General features: G+C 46.1%; 1 protein-coding gene across 1 annotated transcript in view; it reads right to left on the reverse strand.

Annotated features, from left to right (window-relative positions):
- Positions 1 to 27,678, reverse strand: part of NOC2L (NOC2 like nucleolar associated transcriptional repressor) — a gene marked incomplete at its 5' end in the record, with an annotated part of 92,532 nt that overhangs the window by 14,031 nt on the left and 50,823 nt on the right. Inside the window, 7 exons of the mRNA XM_085887084.1 lie at positions 314 to 453; positions 823 to 1,011; positions 2,010 to 2,123; positions 3,079 to 3,189; positions 3,402 to 3,480; positions 10,302 to 10,392; positions 21,949 to 22,069. Of these exons, the coding sequence (XP_085743210.1) occupies positions 314 to 453; positions 823 to 1,011; positions 2,010 to 2,123; positions 3,079 to 3,189; positions 3,402 to 3,480; positions 10,302 to 10,392; positions 21,949 to 22,069 (845 nt within the window). The remainder of the gene's footprint in view (positions 1 to 313; positions 454 to 822; positions 1,012 to 2,009; positions 2,124 to 3,078; positions 3,190 to 3,401; positions 3,481 to 10,301; positions 10,393 to 21,948; positions 22,070 to 27,678) is intronic.

Consider the following 27,678-nt stretch of genomic DNA (forward strand, 5'->3'; position numbering starts at 1 on the left):
CCAACATGGCTGCCACACCACGTGACCTACAACGTCAGCTATGACGAAAAACATTCTACAGTAGTCGCACCATTGAAGAAAATTTCGTCTCAATCCGACAAGCGGTTACGGAGAAAAACAACAAAAGTTCTGTGCGGACAAACAGACACACAGACAAACGGACCCAAAGGCAATACCATCTCCTCCGGCGAGGGTAATAACGGGGACGGGTCAAAGTGATTGATGCAAGTCATGTGTCAAAACGAACATTTGTACAAACATGTCAAGGCCATCAATCGTGGCTCCCACCTCCCAAACCCAACAGTATCCTTACCTTATCGTGCCACAGATCACTTGCACCAGAGGGTACACGAGAGGTTGCAGCACCACCTGCCCGTACAGAGTGCTGAGGACACGGCTCCACAGTCCCAAACAATGTACGAACTGCCAGTTGTACACCGCCTGCAGATTTTCCTGTACACAAATTATCTACGATCAGACACACAGTGTTCTGACGACGTGCCGACGCCTCACAATTACCTGCATACAGCATTCTCGAGTTTCCGTCCTTGCATGATATGGAACCGGAGGGCATGTAGACTTAAGGGTCATTTATTAATCATTCATTTGTTCGATTAAACAGCAGCGAGCTGAGTGTAAGGTAGTTTGTGTACTTCATTAGCTATTGCTCTCCCACAAATTGTACTGGAACAATGGGGTGAACTTTCCATGCCATGTGCTATTCCAACTGGACAAAGGACACCTGCATTGGATAACCCGATACATGGGAACAGATAATGGGGGGTTGGGACGTCGATGGGTGTGTGTGTGTGCACACCATACCCGTTTTCGCACGACGGTGGCATTGCGCAGGTGGATGGCGAGCTGGCGGATGTAGAGAAACGAGTGTGGATACGCAGCATTGGGGTTCAACCCGCAAACCTCGGCGAACGAGCGCTGCATGAAGCCAATGAGGGGCAGAGAATCTGGGGAGGTGAACTTGACATTCCGCACATATCCCAAGTACATCATCTGGGGGCAAAACGAGGATAGAGGAATTACGATCGTTGATAATGTGCACTTCGGTGTATGTGAATAACTAAGAAAAATAATCATGGCAACAACAGCACACAATAAAGCCTTCATTCTAACTGCCAATCTGAATTATTGGCATCTTCTAGCAGGAGGCCAGGGTCAGGGTCTTCTGGGCCAATACAGGAAGGTTGGTGACATCCGAGTCTTTTACTCTCAAATTCTCAAAGTATAGAACTATCAACCAATTCGCCATTCCATCCATTCCCAGCTATCCCAGGTAACACGTATTCTTCCCGACACCAAAGAGAGTTGCTCCACCATCTCCCCCTCCCCCAACCAAGCACATATATCCATGCTTAATGCTCATCGCTATTCTTTCATCCCTTCATATTTGTGAGCTTGTCCAGCCTCATGCTCGTCTCCAAACCTCAAAAGGTGCTGCTTGATCACAACCTCATGGTCTCTCCAAAACCCACTCGTGACCTTTCGTATTCCCATTGACCTCCTTCCCCATACAATTTCCTCCTCATTACTCTTTCTTGTACTTCCGTTCACATTTGGGCAGCTGCTCCCCCTCCAGCCCATCACTCTGTTAACCCACCACCATCCCTCATCCATGTAAAAACCCACAAAAGGTAACATTACTCAAAAGACAATTTTTTTGCATTTCATACCATCTTTCAAATTCAAAGCTCAAGGACGACAGAGAGCAGAGGCATTACATTGCACCAAAACAGGAAGTTCAGCCAACTAGGACGTCTCATCGATAAAGGAGTGCGGAATCCACGTGGTGTGAACGCACAAGTCCATTTGGCTTGATAACATCACGAGTGAAAAGGAACGAAAGCCATAATTCAGTGAACAAAAGTTGCTTTCTGGAACAATTGTCTCCACACCTGGGTCACCTCCACAAGACCCGTTTACGCCCTCTCTTCGAAGCAGTGAGAACGTACACTCGCTTAAGGCAAAGAAACCCGCGCAGCACAACGTTCCACCTTGATAATTGAAGCAAGGTGCAGGTCCTGTCGCTCCCGGCAGACTCTATTTAGCACCAGGAAGGCGAAGACCCTCGCCGTGTTGGCACCTTCACTCCACACCCTCACCATGTGCTGAGAAATAAATAAATAAAACCACATGGTACAAAACAGTCAACAGTATGAGAAATGCCAACAGGTGCTACAAACCATGCTGATGAAATGGACAGAACTACAAGGAAAACAATCAATCCCCTCCCTCCGCCCCACATAACGCCATACACGATTATGGCTCCCCAAGATCAAGTCCATCCCACAAATAGGATCTCGGCTATGATCAGCGATGAGGCTCAAACACCTTACCTGGTTACCGTTAATGGATCAACCCGGCCAAATTATGCAAAGATAAACGAAAGTGGAATGCGAGTGCTCGTTATGTCATTTAAGCAAGTTGTGTGCATGTGAACAAACAAATCAATATCACCACCTCCGCCATCGAAGGTCGACGGAGGTGATGTTTTTACTCCCGTCTGTTTGTGAGCAGGACATCTGACGGATTCGGACGAAATTTGGTGGATAGGTTGGGAGTGCGACAAGAACGAATCGATTTCGGTGAAGAATCGGATCCGGATACGAGAATTTTAAAAGTGATTCTTCACCATTGAGTTTTTTAAGGCTAAAACCGATATAGATATAGATATAGATATAGATATAGATATAGATATAGATACAGATATATATAGATATATATATATATATATAACCTTTTGACACTGAGCGCAGGTATGAACAGGGTGTATACTCAAGATACCTTTTATCGGACTATTGTTGATGTGTGTGCTGTGGTTTAAAATAGGTACACCGTATCCCTGCATGGTGTAAGAGGTGACTAAAGGGTTGGCTTCAAGAAGGGCATCCGGCCAAAAAAAACAACAAAACATTGCTTCAAAAGGGGAACCCTGATAGAAGATCGTCATGGGAGCCGCAAGGCTAATCCCTGCTCTCGCGGGGAAAAATGGCCTCAAAATGTGTGTGCGTGCGTGCGCGCGCGTTCTTCCCAAACCAATAATAGCTCCGGTTTACAGCACACCTTCAGTAATTGCCGGGAAATCTTCGGGAAGCACAAGAAGTACGGCACCAGATGGCGAATGTGTCGCAGGATGGCACAAACCACCGTGTCCTCCGACAGCGCCGCCAAGAGCTGAGGGCACCAGATCACGTGCTGATGAAATCTCCAAACAGATGACGATAAAGCTCTAGCTTTAACTACAGACAAACCATCATTTACTGTCGTACTTTCAAAACCAAGTGACTTCTCCATGAATCCAGAGAAAACGATAAAGCATTTTGGCGCACGGACAAACAGCAAACCAGGATCAACAGTCAAACTCTCTCCTCGACGAATGGGCTCACCTGCAGGACATTGCCCAGGTAGGTGCGAACGTCCTGTCGGACTCCTTTCCAACGCGTGGTGGATGAGGGCAGAACAAGTCTGCAGCAAATCAAAGTGAAGGTAAGAGTTTAAATACTTTTATACACAAGACAAATATTACAAAAATGTTAGTTTGCAAAAACAAATCCACAAAAACAACCACAAAATGAAGAAAAGAATGATTATGCAACGTGTACAGACAGTCACTTATGGTAACCGCACACACTGGGCCTTGCCCAAAAATAATTGAACAGTCCGGTCGGTCGAATTGATTGTGGGGCGAAGACACTTACGAGGTCCGTCTAAAAAGTAACGGGACTGACCACAGAAATTTTTTTCCAAAAAAATATATTGAAATCACAGCTTGTCCCCTTCAAAATAGTTTCCCTCCAGTCTCACACACTTGTCCATACTCTGCTTCCACGCTTCAATGCATCCCCGGAAGGCTTCTTCTGGAATCCTGCGGAGCTCCGTCATCACGGCCCTTTTGATGGCCTCCACATCAGGAAATTGGGTCCCCTTGATCACCCCCTTGAGCTTGGGGAATAGGAAAAAAATCAATCACAAGGGGCCAAGTCTGGCGAATACGGGGGTTGCTCCAGAGTTAGTACGTTCCTTTCCGCCAGAAACTGTCGGATGCTCAGAGCACTGTGAGCAGGGATGTTGTCATGGTGGAGCACCCAGGCGTTGTTCTCCCACAGATCCCTCCTCTTGACACGGACTGATCCCATGAGGCACCAGAGGATCTCCTTGCACACATATTGATTCACTGTTTGACCCTGTGCTAGAAACTCGAAGTGGACGATGCCCTTGATGTCAAAAAACGCGATGAGCATCACCTTGACCTTCAACTCCGACATCCTTGCTTTCTTTGGTCTTGGTGATGCCGGACTTTTCCACTGACGACTCTGCCGTTTGGTCTCGGGATCGTATTCGAATATCCACGATTCATCGCCAGTAATGGCTCTCCCGAACAGGTCTGGATCGTGCTCGAGGCGCTTGATAATGTCTTGACAGACAGTGACTCTTTGCTGTTTCTGGTGCTCAGACAACAGCTTGGGGACCATCTCTGCACATTTCGAGATTTTCAGTGATGATACTCCAGACAGTGTCCTTGTTGATGGAAAGTTCCTCAGCAATCATCCGCACCACGAGTCGACGATCTACGTGCACCATCTGCTTCACATGCTCAATGTTGTCTGCCATTCTACTCGTTGAAGGTCTTTCAGACCATGGATCATCTTCAACCTCCTCCCATCCCTTTTTGAACCTCTTGTGCCATTCAAATACACGTGTACGTGACATCGTTTCTTCCCCGTAGACTTGCTGCAGCATTGCGAAGGATTCGGAAGGTGTTTTGCCAAGCTTGGCAAGAAACTTCAGATCGGCTCTCTGCTCACGACTCATGGCACGACGACTCAGACGAGACAACGTGTAAAGCAAGACCTGTTAAAAATCACACAATGAGCGCAGTCAACCATCACCAATCATATATATTGCTGGAATGTTGCGAAAGACTGTGAAGCAACCTGTTCATTCAAGTTGTGTAAGTGGATCACACAGCAGGCTCAGTCCCGTTACTTTTAAGACGGACCTCGTATGTCCACCAATTCTCCCACACCATTTCACATCCGTTACTAACAAACAGCTTTTTTTCGCTCCAATGGCAGAAACAAGACGGCACAGTCACACTACTGGTTAACAATTTAATAGCAATGATGACAATAGGCACAAGAAACACAAGCACAGTTGTCATTTATAAACACTGTTGTGAGGGACCTGAAGCACAAATCTGACCGGAGCCTCGACAAAGGACAAACACAAAATGTGCAGTTAATTATCGATCGATAGAGGAAAATACCTGAGGTATGGCCACACATCCGTACTTGACAGAGGGTTGGGTAGGAAGATGGCAGTTGATGTAAAGTAACGACATAAAAACGCTGGGACATGGAGAAAAGGAAAACAGACGACGATGTATTTAGCCTTCCAGGACACATGTGGCACAAAGTCAGCCGACCGGCACCACACAATGAACAGTGCCAACTCAGAGGTATGTGGGTGAGAATGGTGTCAGAGAGCATGTTGGGGTGAGAATGGATAAAGACCAGGTCATTCTAACGTGGATATGCTGCTTCTGCTCTCCCAACAATGAATGGAGGTACTCATTGCCAGATATGAAATCAGAGCCATATCCCAAGACGTATCACGTGCTTTTGACACGGTCTGGCTAGCTGCCCTGCTCACCAAACTCTCTTCCTATGGTATCCAAGGCCATCTCCACTCATGGCTTGCAAAATTCCTCTCCTGTCACAGTCAACGTGTGGCCCTAAATGGAGTTCTTTCATCCCCTCTTCCTGTGCAGGCTGGAGTTCCTCAAGGTAGCGTTCTGGGCCCTGTTCTTTTTCTGGTTTTCATCAATGATCTCTCCGACTCTCTGGAAAATCTCTCTCTCTTTGCTGATGACTCCACCCTCTGCCGTACCATCTGTCATCCCTCAGACCGGCAAGCAGCAGCTTCTTCGCTCACTGCAGATCTTGATAAAATCACAAACTGGTCCAACACGTGGAACATGTCTTTCAATCCTTACAAATCTCACACTCTCACTATGTCTCTCTGAAAGGATATTTTAGAACCCCCCCCCACCCCCATCTACTTTCTCAACAATCCTCTTGAAGAAGTTCTTTCGTTGAAGCTTCTGGGTCTCACTGTCTGCCATGATCATTCCTGGGAAAGCCACATTTCCAAACTGGCCTCCAAAGCCAGTCGCCAACTGGGCATACTCCATCGTACAAAGTCCTTCTATTCATCGGCCCACCTGAGCTCCTCACCACATACAAAGCTTTCGTCTGCAGCCTGATGGAGTCCCGCTCTCCAATTTGGACTTGCGCTCCTGCCTCTCACCTTTCTCGGCTTTATGTTGTGGAAACCAAGGCGTTTAGGATCATTGTATCTCCCACGATGAGACAATCTTTAGGTCTCTCACTCTCTCACCGCAGGCAGGTCGGTGGTCTTTCTGTCTTTTACCCTCTCCTCTCCAGCCTCACCCCCCCCCCCGCTCTCTCTATCTGTCCCACCCATATTTCCACAGGGCGCTCAAGGTCCACCAGCAACCCCCTTCTGGTTAAACTACCAAAATAAAGAACCACTGCTCACCTTCACTCTTTCATTCCTCGTTTTTCCCACCTTTGAAACAAACTCCAACGCTCTATTCAATCCCACTCTTCCCTCCAGGTCTTCAAAATAGCAGTTCACCACCATCCATCTTCCCCCATCCAAAACCACGATAGTTTCTTCCCCCGTTAATCCACCCGAAACCCACCTCCTTCAAATTCCCTGCTTTCCTTCCTGAACATCCCTGTAGTGTCCATCTTGTTTATCTTGTTTACCCCGTGTACCCTGCCCCATCCCTCTCCCTTCCACAGATCTCATGCGTCTATTCCCCACTGTTTTGTGCTTCCCTCTTCCGTCCCTCCTGTCTCCTGCTCCATTTGTTTTTCCGTTGTGGTGTTTTCTCTTTACGAGCCTTAACAACAATATATATATATATATATATATATATATATATATATATATATATATATATATATATATATATATATATATATATATATATATATATATGAATAAATAAAAATGTACTCCCTGATCCCTGATCCTGCACAGGCTCATTCCCCCCCTATATCAACCCTGCTGGAAGGCATGCGCAGGGATTGGAGGTTGCAGGGTAGGAACCCAGAGGGTGCAGGGGAGGGGGAACCCCGGAAGGTGCGGGTGAGGGTGGACTGTGGCAGCGGCAGCAGGGGGTAGGGGTGAGGGGTGAGATGAGGCGGAAGCTGAGAGCGGGTAGGGTACTGACATGGAAGGGGTTGCCATCATTAATGGACGTGAAAGAGAATCGATTGTTGTGTGCACACCTCAGCAAAATTGACTTCTCAGGATTTCCAAGCTGGACGAGCGGAGCGAAACTTCACGGGAGGGGTGGGAATTTTGAAAAATTATATTGAAGGCATTGAGGAAAGTGGAGCTGGTGGTACGAGAGGAGGGCGGATGAAATGAGCGGTTGAGTGAAATGAGGTTTTGGGAAATAAGCCTTGTGAAAAAGAATACGAGGAATAGATTCTGATGAAGAGAAGAAGAATGCATGGGTTGCTCCTGATGGATGAGGAAGGAGAGCGGCATAAAAAAAAAGTCATTCGGAGCTTTTAAAGGAAGAAACGTTTTATTCGGTGAAGATTCAGTTTGGGGATATTGAAAGGACAAGGGATAGTGACTGAAGGAAGAACTGTACATGGCAGATCGAGTTCGGTTTTTGGTTGTTGTTGGTTATTTTTGGACTGAAAAACAGTTTTTGTGTTTCTTGTATTGTTTTTTTTTTTGGAGCAGAGAGAAGAATTAGGCTGAGGGATGATAAATGACAATACGTGGGAGAAAAGGAGCGACGTGGGGTCAAAACAGGGACAGAAGGAACAAGCCGACCAGCCGAGGTCCAGACGAGTAGGCCGGACGTTAATGGGACACCAATTCAACAAAACTCGGAAAATTGGATGAAAACACGGCCAGCAACACAGGAATTAAAATAAAACAGTACAACATCGTACTGTCGTGGCCAAAAATATTGGAACCCTTGCACTTTCCTTCAAATAATACACCGTTTCTTCCAGAAAATTGTTGAAATTGAAAAATCTTTCGGCATCCACAAAGGTATTCCTTTGGTTTGCAGTGGAACAAAACAAAACAAAAGCTGAAAAAAAAATACTCAATCTTAACTTGATCCGCACAGAAATCCTAAAATGGCCCGGACAACATTATTGGCACCTTTTAGAAGTTGTTACAAATAATTAGATTTCAAGCAGATGATTCTCCTTTACTTTAGAAATGAACTCACCTGTAATATAGAAATCACTCATTCAACCAATTTGAATCGAGAAAAGGAGTCATTCTGCTGTTTTGTGTCACGGTGTGTATCGCAATGAGCATGGAGAAAAGAAAGAAAACCAGAAAATTGTCTGAGGAAGTCAGACACAAGATTGTAGCCAAGCATGGACAATCTCAAGGGTACAAGTCCATCTCCAGAGACCTTGATGTTCCTGACCTTCCTGACCTGACCCCAACCCCATGTACAAGGGCAATGACCTTAAACACACTTGAAAAGGCACCCAGGAATGGTTGAAGACAAAACGCTGGACTGTTCTGAAGTGAACAGCAATGAGTCCAGATCTAAATCCCATTGAACATGTGTGGGGAGATCTGAAAACAGCAGTTGGGAGAAGGCACCCTTCAAATCTGGGAGAACTGGAGCAGCTTGTACAACAAGAGTGGGCCAAACGGCCAGTAGAGAGGTGTAGGAAGCTCATTCATGGATATAAGAAACGCTTGACTGCAGTTATTTTTGTCTAAAGGCCGCGATACCAAATATCAAGTCTCGGGTGTCAATAATTTTGTCAGTGCCATGTCTTTATTTTCTGATTTAAAAGAATATAATAAGTTCTCAATCAAAAACAAAGGTTGTGTAATATTAACAATGAAATAAAGAATTGTGGAGCCCAAATAATTTTGTCAATTTCAACTTATTTTTAGAGAATAATAGTGAGTTATTTGAAAAAAAGTGCAAGGTTGCCAATATTTTTGGCCATGATTGTATATCTCATTAAAACAGTAAGCACTCAACGTAAAAGTCATTATTTATAATTACCGATGTAACGGTAAATTGAATTTCATCACCATGTAGCTGTTCATGGAATTCTTCCACGTCTAATGATGCCATCTCTTGTTCATCATAATGCTCCATTTTCTTATTTTAAGGAAAAAAATTTAAACACGGTTTTGATTTTGTAAAAAAAAAAAACATCTCCGCAAGCTTTTTAAGAGAAAAATGTCATATTTTGTAATGCGCACAAACAGAAAAAGCTTCACCAGTACACACAGCTGGTCATCTCTCAAACTCAAAACACACAGATTTAACCTGCCAGGTACAGTGCAGTAAAGTATGGTGTTGGCTTAACGGTCAAGGTGGCTGCCTGAAGATCTTTGGGTCCTGAGTTTGAGCCCATGTTGGTCCGTTAAAATAGCACCAAGTGGGTTCACTCAGCCTGTCATCCATCCGAGGTCGGGGTAAAATGAGTTTCAGCTTACTGGAAAGAATGAGCCATTGGAGTATCCGGCGTTGGAGTGGTCACCCATCCAGGATTGTACCTCCTCGACAAGGAAAAACTGCCTTGGCAGCTCTGTATAATGGGTCCGAAGACGTGAAAGGAGCAGTTATTCTTCTTCAACAGTGCGGCGTCAGAATACTCTTCACTGAAACATATCTAATGGCACATGCTGGGGCGGTGATGACATGACGTCACACCGATTCACAATGCATGTCGCACCATGGTACACTCATCACTTGTGGATACACGTCATAAACAATAACGACCCCCCCTCCCCTCCCCCCCCAAAAAAACTTTTTTTCTCTTTCTATAAATTAGTAACAGTGTCCACAACCATACTTGAACCATGTTGTGGAACGTAAGATGGGGACCTCGTTTTTTGTTTGTTTTTCTTCCGCCCTCACCTTTTCACCTCTATTCGCTTTTTAAATTCATTTTCTCCACAACAGAATGAGCGATTAACACAAAACTTTCAACATAGGAGCCCGCATCCATGGAGAATGTTTATAACAAAGTTACATGGTGATAATTTGATGGAAAGGCGGTCGGCATTACAAAAAGTCTGTTTTCTGTCTGCGTGGGTTGCAAGGTGTTTCACGTATCAGGAATAAAGGCCTCGACCTCGCTTCGCTCAGCCAAATTAAAAACTGCATCGAAATGGATTCAAATGCTGTGTAGTGGAAAAACGACCACAGATAATTATAGATTGTAAAGTTAAACACAAACTTGGTACGATGGTTGTTGGTCTTCAACCTCAGCAACGCATCAAGGGTGGGCTGCAAGTCTCGCAGGCAGAAGAGAACGATGGAGTTGAACACTGCGTAGGGAGAGAAAATAAGAACATCAGGTTAAGTTCAATTTGCTTCAGAATGATCAGAACAACATGAATCACTGAAATTACCTCAACCTAAACGCAAACCCCAACCCCAACCCCATGTGCAGTAGCTGGATCACAACCAGAGGCTCAAATGAGGTTTTCACCAAACTCACCATTAAAAGGCGTTTGTCACGTATTGTAGAAAATAATTTATGGTTGCTTACGATGCTATTTCAAAAATCAGAAAACATTCAGAAAATAATATTTCAATAACAATGCAGAACCTCACCGGGGTATAATATAGATGGCAGTAGATCTGAGAACTAGTGCGGACTAACTCACTGGCACACATCTGTCACAACCAGTCTTGCTGTTCCTTCAGGAAAGTGCGAGGTCAATAACGTCACCCAATCAATACGAGCCTGGTGTTGGCTCAGTGGTTAGGGTGGCGGCTTGGGATCCTAGGGTCCTGGGTTCAAGCCCCGTCGGCCCCTGAATTAATACACCAGGGGGTTGACTCAGCCTGTCATCCTTCCGAGGTCGGCAAAATGAGTACCAGTTCCAGTGTGTGCACTGGTAGAGGGGCACTGCATCAGCGACACAGTCATGCGCCAAGAAATGATAGCTACCCCGGCAGCTAAGCTGCCATACGACCACCACCATCCAATCAATTTTCACATCCATACAGTACATATCACACTCACCTCTGATCTGTCAAGCTTGGGTTCGAATACCGAACCGGCTGCACACTTTCATTCCGGTGATTCATCATTGTATGTGCCGTCCCTTGGATGGACGTTAAGCCGGGCGTCCCAGCTATCATTAGCTAGTGGATGTTAAAGATCCCACAGTATCCTTCGCCAAAAGAGGGGAGTTATCACTGGCATGAACAAATTACTAATTCCAGCTTTGACTTCCTATGTTGGAGTGGCCACCCTCGGGGATTGAAACCCCAGGCAACAAACTGCTTCGGCAGAACCGATGCTCTTCATAGAGCATGGTAGAAAGAAGAAAAGACTTACAGTCTCTAAAGTATGTCGGTAATGCGTCTTATATAGCAACCTGGTTAATCGTCGTTAGTAATTACTAGGCTTTTATATTTTGCAGATATATTTAATCAAAAGGCAATCCCTGTGTGTCGTAAGAGGCGACCAGGGTTGCGTCAGGAAGGGCATCCGGCGTAAAACCTGTGCCAAATCACTATGCGGATCATACGGATGATCCGCTGTGGCAACCCCTAACGGGAGCAGCCGAAAGAAGAAGAAGAAGAAGATTTAATCAAAAGGCAACATGAAGCACTTCACAGACATTTTACTCTATTTACTCTATAATCTGCCTGAGGTCATCTTCTATCTGCTTGGAAGTCAACCATATGGAGTGAGAAAAAAAATATATAAAAGAAACTAAAATAAAATCACTTCTGCTTCACTGCGAAGCTCAGTGCTGGATGCTTCGACTTGAACCTCCACTTAAAATGAGAGAATTGGAACATTTTGAAAATTTCAATTTTTTCTCACTCACATTTTAACATCAAGGTACCGTCATGGATATTGTCAAATTGTTTAAAAACTTTCTTTGTACAAGAGAATAATTTGTAATAGAGGATAACGCCGGATGTGCTATACGACACACATTTACGTAGAGAGAATTGGGATCTCCTCCCCCCCCCATCCCCCAATATACCACCAAGACAGAAACCATACTTGGGGTACCCTGAGGAAACATGCAACATTTGGTTGGATTTGGTTAAATAGTTTTTGAAGCATATATAAACAAACAAAACAAAAATCTTCATAAACAAATTTACAATTTCACTTTTATTCATCAACTAGCAGGATACCTGTTACACACAAAACAAACCTTTACAAGGTGGAGAGATCACATGAAAGTTTGACCTTGACAACAATATGCACACGCACGCGCACGCACACACGGTGAAGAGACTACAATTATGATAAAACAACATTAATGGTCTCTTGAACATGATACACATTCAAGATACAAACCTGTAGTTAAACTAGACATCAAACTATGCCTAAAAGCAATGAACCAGTTGGTGTCACCAAAACAAGTCACATATAAACAAACTGAAGATCCGACGGATTGCTTCGGTAAATGTAGACCACCAATCTATAAGAAGTTTCTCCAGAATTAGCAACCTGAACTACCTGTTCTGTTCTCTCTGCAAAAACACTAACCAAACCACAATACATCAATCTCATCCTATAGAATAGGTTATTTTGATCATCGATATTGGTAAAGAAAAAGACTCAGTGGTGCTCGCACTCCCAGTCTCACGTGCACGAGTGTGTAAAAAAAGCAAAGTTGAAGAAAGTCACAAAACCACGTGTTTTGATTACAGAAGATTAGAATCGGCGCTCAACGTCCACAAATGGCGAATACAGTGGAGTTTTGCGATATGAAACACTTTGAAACAAGTGGCACTGTGGGTGGACAAACCAGGTTGAATGAACACATTAATTTCTCGTTACCTTCGCCGGAGGAGAGGGTATTGCATTTGGGTCAATTTGTTTGGTAATTGGCGACAAGTCACAATTCTACACCAATCATCACGAAACTTTACCAAGTTGTAGACGTGGTCATAGCTGAGAAGCCGGTGGATTTGGAGGTCAAAGGTCAAAGGTTATCTTGAGGTAAAAATTTCTAAAACTCATCATTTTTCATTTGACTTGAAAGTTGAACAGGATTTGCATGTCAATGACTTGGGAAACAAACTATACGAGGTCAAAAGGTCAAATCTCAACTCGAGGTCAAACTTCCTCCATTAACCTGAACATTAAAAAGCAATTGCATAGTGCATCACTGAATTGAGAAAGCAACTATTTTTGAGGTCAACAGGTCAAAGGTCATATCAAGGTCGGGGTTTCTAAAAAAGATTTTAAAAATTTTTTAAATTACCATTTTCCACCAGATGTGCCATCTTGACCTCAAAATTAATTGGTAGTTGAATTCATTGATGGGGTGGACAAATCATGTTCAACTTTCAGGTCAATCGTATGCAAATTGAGGATTTTATAAAGTGTTCCTAAGTTGTTGACCTTTGGCCTATGTTGACCTTTTGGCATGTGCCGACCTCAAAAACAATTGATGATTGTATTCAGTGAGCTGACATGAAAATCCTATTCAAATTTCAAGTCAAACGGACGAAAATTGACAATTTTAGAATTTCGGCTCATGTTGACCTTTTTAAAATTTTATAGATGTATATATACATTGTCGAGGCTTGTGTGAGCGCTAACACACAACGCACAGCAAGGGGGGGCATGAGACAAGAGGGGCGGGAGTGAGAAGGCCAAAACAGAGGGGAATGAGAGACATTAGGAGATCAGTGGAAGGGAGAGGGATGGGGCAGGGAACATGGGGAATACAAGATGGACATTACAGGGACTTTCAGGAAGGAAAGCAGGGAATTTGAAGGTGGGTAAGGGGTGGATTAACAGGGGTAAAAAAGATCGAGGTGGTGGTAAAGAGCTGTTTTGAAGGCCTGGAGGGAAGAATGGGATTGAATAGAGTGAGGGAGTTTATTCCAAAGGCGAGAAAAAAAAGAGGAATGAAAGCATGAAGGTGAGCAGTGGTTCGTGATTTTGGTAGTTTTACCAGAAGTGGGTTATTGGTGGACCTTGAGCACCCTGCGGAAATATGGTGGGGACAAATCGTAGACAGAGCGGGGGGGGGGGGGCGAGACTGGAGAGGAGACGGTAGAAGACAGAAAGACCACCGACTTGCCTGCGATGAGAGAGTGAGAGGCCAAAACACTCAGCCTCATCACGGGAGATGCCAATGATCCGAAATGCAATGGTTTGCACAGCGTGAAGCCAAGAAAGGTGAGAGGCAGGAGCACTGGCCCAGAGGGGAGAGCAGTACTCCATCAGGCTGCGGACAAAAGCTTTTTAAGTGGTCAGGAGCTCAGGTGGGCCGAGGAAGGAATTTGCACGACGGAGGATTCCCAGTTTGCGACTGGCATTTTTGGTCAGGTTGGAAATGTGGCTTTCCCAGGAAAGATCATGGCAGATAGTGAGACCAGGAAGCTTGAAAGGACTTCTTCCAGAGGATTGATGAGAAAGTGGATGGGGAGGTTTTCTAAATGGTCCTTTCGGAGAGACATCGTGAGAGTGTGAGATTTGTCCGGATTGAAAGACATGTTCCACGTGTTGGACCAGTTTGTGATTATATCCTGATCTGCAGTGAGCGAAGAAGCTGCTGCTTGCCGGTCTAAGGAATGACAGATGGTACGGCAGAGGGTGGAGTCATCACCAAAGAGATATAGAGGATTTTCCAGAGAGTCGGAGAGATCATTGATAAAAACCAGAAAAAGAACAGGGCCCAGAACGCTACCTTGAGAAACTCCAGCCTGTTCAGGAAGAGGGGATGAGAAAACTCCATTTCGGGCCACACGTTGACTGCGACAGGAGAGGAAGTCTGCGAGCCATGAGTGGAGATAGCCTTGGATACCAAAGGAAGAGAGTTTGGTGAGCAGGGCAGGTTGCCAGACCATGTCAAAAGCAAGCGATACGTCTCGGGATTTGGCTCTGATTTCATGTCGGGAATTGAGGACCTCCATCCATTGTTGGGAGAGCAGAAGCAGCATATCCAGGGTAGAGTGACCTGGTCTGAAAACAAATTGAAGATCGGAAATCAGGTCATTGGAGAAGAGGAAGGATTTAATATGTCTGAAGCAAAAATGGATTCCATAGCCTTGCTGATGATTGCGAGAAGGCTGATTGGTCGGTTGTTGAAGGCATTTGTTTTTGCACCTTTTTTGCATGGCAGTGATGTTTGCTGATTTCCAAGAAGATGACAGATGACCTTGAGCAAATGAGAGGGTGAATAGAACAGAAAGAGGGTGAGCAAGAGCAGAGGAGCAGGTTTTTAGGACACGTGGGCTGATGCCGTCTGGACCGGTTGCAAAATCTGAGTCGAGGTTTGACAGCAAGCTCTCCACCTTTTCAGGAGAAAAGGACACAGAGTCCAGGGACAGTTGAGTGGGACTGGGTAAGGTGGGTACAGAAAGCGATGGGTTTTGGACACAAGATTTAGCTGCAAACACCGAGCTTAGGCATTCAGCCTTTTCACGTGTGGTATCAGCAGTGTGGCCATTTGAGATAAGGGAGGGTACAGAGGGGGAACATACACGAGAAACAGATTTGATTAGATGCCACCAGGATTTGGAGGAGGGAGAGATGTCTGAAAGTTCAGACTTGAGCTCAGAAAGATGTTGTTTTCTGGCTCTGCTGAGGGTAGATACACACTTGTTCTGAGCTTTATGGAAGGAACTGAGATTACTCTCAGTTGGGTTTGCTTTTCATGAGGCAAAGGAAAGTTGTTTCAGGACAACTGCCTTGCCACAAGCTTCAGTGAACCATGGGCAGGAGTAAGGGTAGGACAACTGAAGATGAGAGGGGATAAATCTGTGCAAGAGAGAGCAAGTTTCTTTGAAAGAATTCCCAGGTGAGTTGATGTTGGAGAAAGTAGCGATAGGAGACCAGTCTGTAAGTTTGATGGCTGCTCGGAGACCCTGCCAGTCGGCTTGAGTGAAATGCCAGACTCGACGGCGGTGAGGTGGTTCTCTGATAACAGCCAGAGAGATGTCCACTTTGACAAGCATGTTGTCAGAAGAACCGAATGGAGCAGAGGAAGAGCAGCAGATATTTTCAGGGAAATTTGTCAAAATGAGATCCAGAAGAGATGGAGTACCATTGGTTGAGATCTGGGTCGGGAAATTGACCGATTGAGTCAATCCCAATGGGTCGCAGAAAGCTTTTGCTGAAGTGCCATGACAGGTGGGAGAGGTACCCACACCGAGCCAACTGGCATGATGACAATTGAAGTCACCACATCCAAGGAAGAGTGAGTTTGGATGAGAAGATAGAAGTTGGTCCATGTTTTCGGATAGTGAGGTGTAGATGGAACCATTACTGTTTGGTGGACGGTACAGTGCACATATAAACATGAGGTGGGAGTGGAGGGAAGCCGTAGCTTGAGGTATTCCTGGGGGTGTGGGGGAGTGAGGGCAGTACAGGGAGAGTGAGGAATGGAGTCTTTGATGAAGAGAGCAACTCCTCCACCAGGGCAAGGCTCAGGTCTGTCAAACCGGTTGGAGGGAGTAACCAGTGAGAGATACTTGGGAGTCAGAGACGTCTTGAGGGACAAAAGTTTTTGTGAGGCAGATTATGTCTGGTTTGTCAGTGGCAATCTGTATGGAGAGATTTGAAAGGTTTGAGCGAAGGCCCCGGATATTTGAGGTCCACACTGTCAATGAAGAGGGAGGGGAGGAGGCTTTGGGTGCAGGGGGTGGGAGGGAGGGTGAGGGTGGGACAAGGGAGGAGGGGGAGGTAAGGAGAGTTGTTGAAAATGTGGGGCATTGCAGAATAGCTCGGGGAGGGGGCCGGATAAGGAGGAGAAAAGGCTCTGTGGTGCTGGGGGAGAGAGGGGTCAAGAGAGGGGGCAGAAGGCAGTTGAGGATTTGAGGAGGTGGAGTGATGAGATGGAGGTGAGAGGGCAGGAGAAGGAGGCAACATTGTGGATGTGAGGGGGGAAACCTTGACAGGGGTAAGTGAGGGGGTGAATGGTGGGAGAAGGGTGAGTGGGGAAAGTTGAGGGAGAAAGGTGAGGGGGGAGTTTTTGAGAGAGGTGAGAGGGAGGCTTGGAGGGAGAAGTGTGATGGTTGCTTTGAGAGGGAGGGGTGAGAGGGGTGAGTTGGCACTGAAGTTGGAAAAAAAGATGATTGATGGAATGTGAACACTCATAGCAAACTGTTTTTGTTTTTTTTGCGGTCAGAGATGCGATTAAAGACATTTGTTGATGGATGCAATAAAGGCAAATTCAGAGAATGGAGAGAATAAACGCTGTTACAGTTGGATTTTTTAGGCAAGGTATGAATGAAAGGTCGAATTGAGAGCAGTCTGTTGAAATAGTAGAAGAGTAGTGAATTATGATAAAGTAATGATTATGATAAAGTAATGATCATAAATAATTATGATAAAGTATGATAAATCTCCTCCTCATTCGGCCCCCTCCCCTCGTTATTCTGCAATACCCCACACTCCTTCAGCAACCCTCCTTACCTGCCCCCCTCGTCCCTTGTCCTACCCTCCCCCTCCCCCTCCACCTCCTGCACCCAAAGCCTCCTCCCCTTCCTCTTCATTAAAAGTGTGGACCTCAAATATCCGGGGCCTTCGCTCAAACCTTTCAGATCTTTCCATACAGGTTGCCACTGACAAACCAGACATTATCTGCCTAACAGAAACTTTCCTCTCCCAAGACGTGTCTGACTCCCAAGTATCTCTCCCTGGCTACTCCCTCTTACGGTATGACAGACCTGAGCCTCGTCCTGGTGGAGGTGTTGCTCTCTTCATCAAAGACTCTATTCCTCACTCTCCATGCACTGCTCTCACTCCCCCAGGAATACCTCTGGCTTCGGCTTCCCCTCCACTCCCACCTCATGTTTATATGTGTACTGTACCGTCCACCGAACAGTGATGACTCCATCTACACCTCACTATCCGAAAACATGGACCATCTTCTATGTTCTCATCCAAACTCTCTCTTCCTCTTATGTGGTGACTTCAATTGTCATCACGCCAGTTGGCTCGGTGTGGGTACCTCTCTCACCTGCCATGGCACCTCAGCAAAAGCTTTCTGCAACTCAATCGGTCAACTTCCCGACCCGGATCTCAACCAATGGTACTCCATCTCTTCTGGATCTGGTTTTGACAAATTTCCCTGATAATATCTGCTGCTCTTCCTTCGCTCCAATTGGTTCTTCTGACCACGTCCTTGTCAAAGTGGACATCTCTCTGGCTGTTATCAGAGAACCACCTCACCGCCGTCGAGTCTGGCATTTCACTCAAGCCGACTGGCAGGGTCTCCGAGCAGCCGTCAAACTTAAAGACTGGTCTCCTATCACTACTTTCTCAAACATCAACTCATCCTGGGAATTCTTTCAAAGAAACTTGCTCTCCCTCATGCACAGATTTATCCCCTCTCGTGTTCAGTTGTCTTACCCTTCCTCCCGCCCTTGGTTTACTGAAGCTTGTGGCGAGGCAGTTGTCCTGAAACAACTTGCCTTTGCCTCATGGAAAGCAAACCCAACTGAGGGCAATCTCAGTTCTTTCCACAAAGCTCGGAACAAGTGTGTATCTACCCTCAGGAGAGCCAGAAAACAACATCTTTCTCATCTCAAGTCTGAACTCTCAAACCTCTCTCCCTCCTCAAAATCCTGGTGGCGTTTAATCAAATCTGTTTCTGGTGTATGTTCCCCCTCCATCCCCTCCCTTACCTCAAATGGCCGCACTGCTGATCCACACGTGATAAAGCTGAATGTCTAAACTCGGTGTTTGCAGCTAAATCTTGTGTCCTAAACCCATCACTATCTCTACCCACTTTACCCAGTCGCACCCAACTGTCCCTGGACTCTGTATCCTTTTCTCCTGACAAGGTGGAGAGCTTGCTTTCAAACCTCGAGTCAGATTCTGCAACCGGTCCAGACGGCATCAGCCCACGTGTCCTCAAAGCCTGCTCTTCTGCTCTTGCTCACCCTCTCTCTTCTATTCACCCTCTCATTTGCCCAAGGTCATCTGCCATCTGCTTGGAAATCTGCTAACATCACTGCCCTGCATAAAAAAGGTGCAAAAACAGATCCCTATAACTACAGACCAATCAGCCTTCTCCCAATCATCAGCAAGGTGATGGAATCAATCATCGCTTCAGATATGAAATCCTTCCTCTTCTCCAATGGCTTGATTTCCAATCATCAATTTGGTTTCAGACCAGGTCACTCTACCCTGGATATGCTGCTTCTGCTCTCCCATCAATGGATGGAGGTCCTCAATGCCAGACAGGAAATCCGAGCCGTATCCCTGGACATATCACGTGCTTTTGACACAGTCTGTCACCCTGCCCTACTCACCAAACTCTCTTCCCATGGTATTCAAGGCCATCTCCACTCATGGCTCCCAGACTTCCTCTCCTGTCGCAGTCAACGTGTGGCCCTAAATGGAGTTCTTTCATCCCCTCTTCCTGTGCAGGCTGGAGTTCCTCAAGGTAGCGTTCTGGGCCCTGTTCTTTTTCTGGTTTTTATCAATGATCTCTCGGACTCTCTGGAAAATCCTCTATTTCTCTTTGCCGACGACTCCACCCTCTGCCGTACCATCTGTCATCCCTCAGACCGGCAAGCAGCAGCTTCTTCGCTCACTGCAGATCTGGATAAAATCACAAACTGGTCCAACACATGGAACATGTCTTTCAATCCAGACAAATCTCACACTCTCACTATGTCTCTTCGAAAGGACCGTTTACAAAACCCCCCCATCCACTTTCTCAACAATCCTCTGGAAGAAGTCTTTTCTTTCAAGCTTCTAGGTCTCACTATCTGCCATGACCTTTCCTGGGAAAGTCACATTTCCAACCTCGCCTCAAAAGCCAGTCGCCGACTGGGAATCCTCCGTCGTGCTAAGTCCTTCCTCGGCCCTCTTGAGCTCCTGACCACTTACAAAGCTTTTGTCCGTAGCCTGATGGAGTACTGCTCTCCCCTCTGGGCTGGTGCTCCTGCCTCCCACCTTTCTCGGCTTAACGCTGTCGAAACCAGGGCATTTAAGATCATCGGCATCTCCTGCAATGAAGCTGAGTCTTTGGGCCTCTCACTCAATCACCGCAGGTTGGTCGGTGGTCTTTCTGTCTTCTACCGACTCCTCTCCAGCCTTGCCCCCCCCTGCTCTCTCTGCGATTTGTCCCCACCACATTTCCACAGGGCGCTCAAGGTCTGCCAACAACCCCCTTCTGGTAAAACTACCAAAATCACGAATCACTGCTCATCTTCACTCTTTCATTCCTCTTTTTTCCCGCCTTTGGAATAAACTTCCTTACTCTATTCTTTCCCATTCTTCCCTCCAGGCTTTCAAAACAGCTGTTCACCACCACCTCTTATCTTCCCCCATCCAAATCCTCGATCTTTTCTACCCCCGATAATCCACCCAAGCCCACTTCCTTCATTTCTCCTGCTTTCCTTCCTGAAAGTCCCTGAAATGTCCATCTTCTCTTCGCCATATTCCCCATCCCATCCCCATCCCTCTCCCTTCCACAGTTCACCTAATGTGTCTGTTCCCCACTGTTTTGTCCCTTCCACTCCCGCCCCTCTTGTCTCATGCCTCCTTGCTGTGAGTTGTGTGTTTGCTCTCATATGAGCCTCGACCAAGGTATACAAAAAAAAATAAAAATGAGTATCACATGTGTGAAAGAGGAAGATGAAGCATTATAAGAAATCGCTTTTCTTATTTTTATTATTATTTTTGAATGAGATTGCATAAGATTAAGTGAAGGAAAGGTTGAAGAAAAAATTGTGAGGTGAATGGTGAATTTGGATCAGTAAACGCAGAGGGTGGAAACAGATCACGTGGTTACGGGAGAAGCACGTGGCTATGGGAGGTGTATAATTAAAAGTGAATTAATTTATTTTAAATGAGGATTGCGTAACATTCGGAAAAAGGAAGGTTGAAGTAAAATCGTGGAAGTGTATGGTGAATTTGCAACTGTAAACGCAGTGTGAAGCTGCTGGGTCGATGAGCCGTATCAGGAAGAGGGTGGAGATAAACACATGGTTACAAGAGGTGTAGAGACCGAAAGGATACAAGGAAGAACAGGTAAGATTCGGGAATGGAAAGTTAAGAAGAAATTGTGAAGGTAATGGCGAGAGAGGGTCAGCTCAGTATAATAAAGATGGTGTGCCGGCAGGAGGAAGAAGAAGAAGAAGAGGAAGACGATCAGGACTCGTGGGTATGCAGGGAGAAAGGTAGTTTTTTTGTTTTTTTGTTTTTTATTTCAGACAAGAAACAGAGTGTTTCGATGGGAGGGAAGGGGGGGACGTTGGGAAAGTGGGGAAAATAGGAATTGAAGGTAATAGGGAGAGAATACAAATAAACATGATCGTACAACGAGAGAGGAAGGATGGGTAGGCCTCAAGGAAACCGGTAAGACAAGGTCGACGAAACCTTACAAAGTAGCACGACTTTTGAAACAAAACTGAACTAGGAACACACAGTAACATGTAGGTGAGAAAATATACAGTTATAACGGGACATATAACAAACGGGAAACTTAACTTTGAGAAAGTCAGCAGAGAGCCCTGAGAGACCTGCCGACGCTCCAAACCCAGAACCGGAAGTCCAAAGTTAACCAAGTTAACCTCAAGAGTAATAGGTGGTTGAATTAGTTGACCTGATATGCAAGTACTGTTCAAATTCCAAGTGAATCAGATGAAATTTGAGGATTTTAGAAAATTTGGCCTATAAAATTTTATGAAACTTCAATGCGGGACTGTCACAGGGTCGGTGACATGAATCTCCGAAAATTTCAGATTGATTGGTTGAGAAGTTTGGGCTGGAGGCAAGCGGACAAACAAACCAACAAACCAACACACCAAGGCGATCAACATACTTGTCAAATTATTTTTTAAAAATTGGATAAGTCACAAGCAATCTGTCAATTCACAGAAGTCTGGGAACCGAACCAATCATTAATTGAAAAGCATTTGCAACTCACCCGAGCTTCCCTCGACCTTGAACCTGGAGGCCAATTTAGCATCCTTGTCGACTTGTGTATTCGCCACAGCGGCACCGAATGCGCCAACCACATCATGCAGCAACGCTTGTGTGAGGCCCGTCTGGACATGCATGCACAATTGCATTTAAAAAAGTAAAATTAAATTAAAAAAAAAACTTTTGGTCATTGTTTTGGATAAAATAAAAAACAACAAAACAAAAATCCCTCAAGTCAAAGATTTGAGCAATTTTTTTTTTTTGTAGTGAGTTTGGTACCTCCCAAGGACCTCCAAAATGCAATATCGTGAAAATGTCAACCATTCTACATTTATGAATCAAAATTAGATAATCGATGGATGGGGGTTTCGTGTCCAAAATGGGGGGGGGGGGGTTCGTATTGTCGTGGGGGTGGCCGGCCCAGGTCAATCCCCCGACCCAAATTGTGGTGACGGGCGGTTAACACAGTCAGCCCCAGGACTGTCAAGCGGTTCCTTTCTTCATTAATAGAAGGTGGACACGTTGAACCTCGGAGATTATAACACATACGGGAAAGGCAGAGCGCAATGGCGGAGGGACGGAGGCATGGGGAAGCACAGCACGGGGGGGGGGGGGTTATACTCAGATCCCACTACAAATACACGGCTCCAGTTTCTTAAAATGAAAACATTAAATGAAAATAAACAAATATTTACAAAGGGCAATAATTCAAAAGGTAATGATAAAAATAAAGTAAATAAATCCTAAAGTTGAGGCGCCTCTTCACACGTACTCATATACAGACAAAGGGAAAACAAAAGTAAAAAGAAAACCCTTCCTTTCAACTATTATTGTATTTAGCTTGGCCCAGAGCTGATCTTTGTGGAACTTGGAATCGAGGAGCTTCCACCAGCACGTGCAGATGCACACAAAATGGCGCAGTCACTTCTCTTGTAGCAGGACAAATGTGAGCCAGGCACTCTGCGAGCGGCACTCAACACCAAGGCTCAGAGCCCCAGTGCAGCCGCTTCGTGCGTCGATCGTCCTCACAGACTCGCGATGACATACACAAGGCTTGGGGTCTGTTTCTCACAACTCAACCAAGAGCCAATGGCCAGAATCTTGCTTCGTGCATGCGCTCATCCTGAAATCCCACATGACTGACTGACGTCGCCAAAACCACCACTTCCTCCACCGAACTCTATCTCTATCTCTATCTCTCTCGTTCAAAAATGTGCAACCAGCCCTTCTTCTTCGCCGTCACACCAAACAATCCTCCGCCTTTGCGTGACTTCGCCCGCCGTCACCCTTGGAGGTGGAGTTTCTGCCTGATCAGCACGTTTGCTTGTTTCCCCTCATGGATTTGGTTAAAAAAAAAAAAAAAACATAAGGAAAAGTCACAGAGGGCAATCACACACTTAAACCCCAACAAATTAACACCGCACCCCCCCCCCCAATTAATGTCAGGTCAGGCCTGATTAGATCTGTGACTTGCTACAGGTATCATGCAAACCTGTATTAACCTGTTCCATGGTCGGGTTGTCGGCGACTAAACTGTCTCCCCCACTAGGTTTGTTGGTGAGGAGGGTGTTTAGATATGGACACCCAGCAGGATTAAAAACAAAACCTGTCAAAGGGCGGAGGAGATCCTTGTGAGCCAAAGGCCATCCATATCTAGTACCCAACTGTGTCTGCGGACATCCTCCTGCAGTTGGGTTACTTCTTATTAGGAGGTTGGTGGCAGAAATTGCACTCCAGCCACCATAAAAACCTTCATTCCGCAAAACACAAAAATGCAAAGAAATCTGAAAACCCACTCCGTGGGAGTACTTCCTGTGCAACTGTCCTTCGCAGGGCAGCTCACCGGATGACGGGATTGGGGCAAAGCCTTCGGGACCCCAAAATTTTGATGATAGGAGGGAAGAGAGGGGGAACATTCCTGGGTCAGATTGCGGGAGAGTGTGTCTGAGTGGTGCTGAGGTGTCGTCCACCAGACTGCGGTCTTGTGGAAGAAAAAAAAAATTATATTCATGTATTCTCAATTATAATTGTTGCTGGTGCTTTATAAATTTAATTTAGTTGCTATAGTCGAATCGGCTGACAGTTATGTTTCCCTTTACCCAAGAGTCTTTTGACCTAAATGTTGATAAAAGGAATGTCTTGCGATGAAACAAAGTGACCTGATTGATAACACTGCAACTTTTGCCATGATTATGTCATTCTCTTTCACCCAGTGGACATGTATTGCAGTTGAAGCTCTTTTGCCTAATGCTTATCAGACCCCTCCACTCCCACAAAAGCATATAAATGCCAGGAAATGTGATCTTAGCTTAGTGGAAATCATTGTGGATGTTTACTTCTCAGTGTTTTGGACTCTGTGGTACCACGCAATAAATGTTCTTTGATCAAATGAACTTTACGTTGTGGACAGTGAATTAATTGTTTCTTACAAATTGAGTAATAGGATTTACACCAAGTCGGTTAATAGAACAAATCATAAGATTCCACAAGTCTCCTTGGGTTAACCTGAGGCGTTCCTTTCGGGTGGTGCCTGGAATGTCCTCTCCCGAAGAGAGGATCACCTGTCTGTTATCATCTGAGCTGAATCATTTGGACATCGGTATTGCAGTACTCTCTGACGTTCAGAGAGCAGATTGCAGCGAGATCATGGCGGGTGGTTACACCTACTATTGGTCTGGTCGCTCTGATCGTTACCATGCCCAAGGAGATGCTGTAGCTGTGTCCAATAAGCTGACTCCAATGATAATAATTGAGGTAACACCGGTCAACGAGCGTATTGTGAGACGAAGGATTAGTCACTCCTTGGGTGTCAGTTCCCTGGTCCCTGTTTATGCTCCAACTGAGGCGAGCGATCTCACTGTGAAGGATGCATTCTATGCCACACTCGAGTCTGTGGTTGATCAGTGACCCAGACGAGATACACTTATAGTCTTGGTGGATTTCAGTGCATCGACTGGAACTGATAGGGATGGTTATGAGACGTGTGTTCGTCCCCATGGGTCAGGAACTGTGAACCTGAATAGCACTAAGTTCCTTGACTTTGCAAGAAGCCATGGACTTAGGATGGCCAGTTCATGGTTTTAGCGCCCACAAACTCATCACTGGACTTGGTATTCCAATGCTGGCGGTGTGGCAAAGGAGATTGACCATGTCCTCGTTGATGGTCGCTGGAGGATGATCCAGAACTGCAGGGTCGACCAGAGTGCTCAGTTCCTCAATACTGACCACCGGCTTGTTGTAGCAACACTTAAGTTGCACCTTAAATCCAGGAGAATGGTACCATCCCAGCCGAGGCTGGATGTTGGCAAGCTCAAGGATGAGAAGGATGCTGAAGAGCTTGCGAACAAGCTGAGTGGAGATTTGGGTGGTCTGGGTGCTTTGGGAGGTCCTGAAGAGTTGCGGAGTGCCTTCAAGACCACAGTCCTTGATGTTGCCGGTGGATGTCTTGGAACTCACCGTAGGGCAAAGAAGAATTTTGTCTCTCAAGGGACACTGGATACCATTGACCAGAGTCGCAGGGCCAGGCTGAATGGCAGAGCTGAGCTGTTCAAGGAGCTGAGGCATAAAACTGTACATGCGCTAAGGGTGGACAAGGAGGCCTATGTGCGAGGATTCTGTGAGGGGGTGGAGCATCACCTGTGGTCAAGTGATTCTCGTCATGCTTACAGCTGAATTCGCGCATTGCGTTCATCCAAGCCCATCCCTCGGTGTACTGCAGTTAGAGAGTGGTAGACTCTTGACAGAGGAGTCCGAAGTGAAGCCCCGCTGGGCCGGTTACTTTGAGCGGTTGTACCAGCCTGATCCATCAGCTGTCGAGTTGGACGTCAGGGGTGTAACAATAACTGTTGCTGACTCTCCAATCAACTGTGGTCCACCTTCACTTGTGAAAACACGGCTGCGGTAAACCGGTTGAAATGGGGGAAAGCTCCAGGGATCTGTGGCATCCATGCTGAACTTCTTACGGCTGGTGGAAATGCTGCACTCGTGTCGTTGCATGCAGTTTTGTGCTCTGCCTGGAACACAGGCATCATCCCAACTGACTGGAAGAGGGGCCTTGTTGTTCCTCTCTGGAAATGGAAGGGTGATCGCCAAGACTGCAACTTCGACCGAGGGGTGACGCTGCTCTCAGTGGCGGGCAAGGTCTTTGCTCGGAAAATTATTGATAGAGTTTGCCACCATCTGCTTGAGCACCAGCGTCCAGAGCAGTCAGGCTTTACACCAGAGGTCAACGATTGACCGTATCCTTGCTCTTCGGGTCCTCACCGAACGCAGATGGGAGTTTTGGAAGGGGCCGCTTGTAACTTATTTTTATCTCTGTAAAGCGTTTGATTCAGTGAATCGGGATGCCCTCTGGAGGATTCTTGATCTTCGTGGGGTGCCACCAAAACTGATCGATCTGATGTCTGAACTCTACTCTGGTTCTGAGAGTGCTGTGAGATGTGGTGGTACCATCTCTGACTTATTTCCAGTTGTTTATGGAGTTCATCAGGGGTGTGTGCTGGCCTCCACACTTTTCAGCACTTGTATGGACTGGATTATAGGGAGGATGTCGGAGAGATCAAGCTGCGGTGCATCATTTGGGAATGTCAAGATCTCTGACCTTGGTTTCGCAGATGATGCAGTCATCTTTGCGGAGACTTTAGATATCCTTTTGGGAGCCCTCAAGGTGCTGAATGAAGAGTCGTAGCCGCTGGGATTACGGATTTCCTGGGTCAAAACTAAGATCCAGGCTTTCAATGACATCTTGGATGCTGCTGTCCTGTCTGTGCCTGCTTGTGGTGAGGATGTTGAGGTCGTTGAGAGATTCACTTACCTTGGCAGTGATATTCATGTCTCTGCTGGCTGTGAGTCAGTGGTCAATCGACGTCTGGGTCGGGCCTGGGGAGTCATGGATTCACGAGATAACGGGGTGTGGCGCTGCCGGTATCTGAGCGGGAGGACGAAAGTCCGAGCCTTCAGGTCCTTGGTGCTTCCAGACTTGCTCTATGGATGCGAGACTTGGAATCTGACCAAGGATCTGAGTTGGAAACTTAATTCCTTTGGTACTAGGTCTCTTCGGAGAATCCTTGACTATTGCTGGTTGGACTTTGTGTCGAACGAGCGGTTGCTTCGAGAGACTCAAATGAGATTTTTTACCTGCATAGTCCGTGAGCGTCAGCTGAGGCTGTATGGACATGTGGCTCGTTTTCCTGATGCTGATCCTGCTCACCATATTCTCTCTGCGAGGGAGTCTCGTGAGTGGAGGAGGCCAAAGGGCCGACAACGTGCCTTATGGTTGCAGCAGGTTGATCGGCATCTCGAGCAGATGGGGATGGGCCAGGCATATGCCTTGGGGATGGCCAGACGGAGGCCCCTGGAGTACCGGCGGAAAGTGGACGCAGCGACGTGCTGATCTGGCGCATGCTCCCATACCTGACCTAACCCCCCCCCCGTGTGACGACACCTAACACTTAAGCTCACAGTTTCCCTACTTAATTACATCGAGATGCCTCCAACACGGCCACGGACCAAACGACTATTCAATCCTAAATTCGCTTTTAAATTCCTCCATCTACCCCCACAACCATAGCAATATTGTTTGGATCCAGGTTGTCATTGATCTTTGGGGGGATGTTTTAAAGGATGTCGTTGTAGTGTCTTTGTGATGTAATCCCAATGGATCTACGGGTCTATGGATGGTTGGTCATGTAGTGGCATGGGTGGTTAGGTTTGGCACTTGCAAGTAACCACACAC

Source organism: Eptatretus burgeri, chromosome 6, assembly GCF_056783735.1.
Source record: "Eptatretus burgeri isolate ZD-2024b chromosome 6, Ebu_testis_v1, whole genome shotgun sequence".
Classification (NCBI taxonomy): domain Eukaryota; kingdom Metazoa; phylum Chordata; class Myxini; order Myxiniformes; family Myxinidae; genus Eptatretus; species Eptatretus burgeri.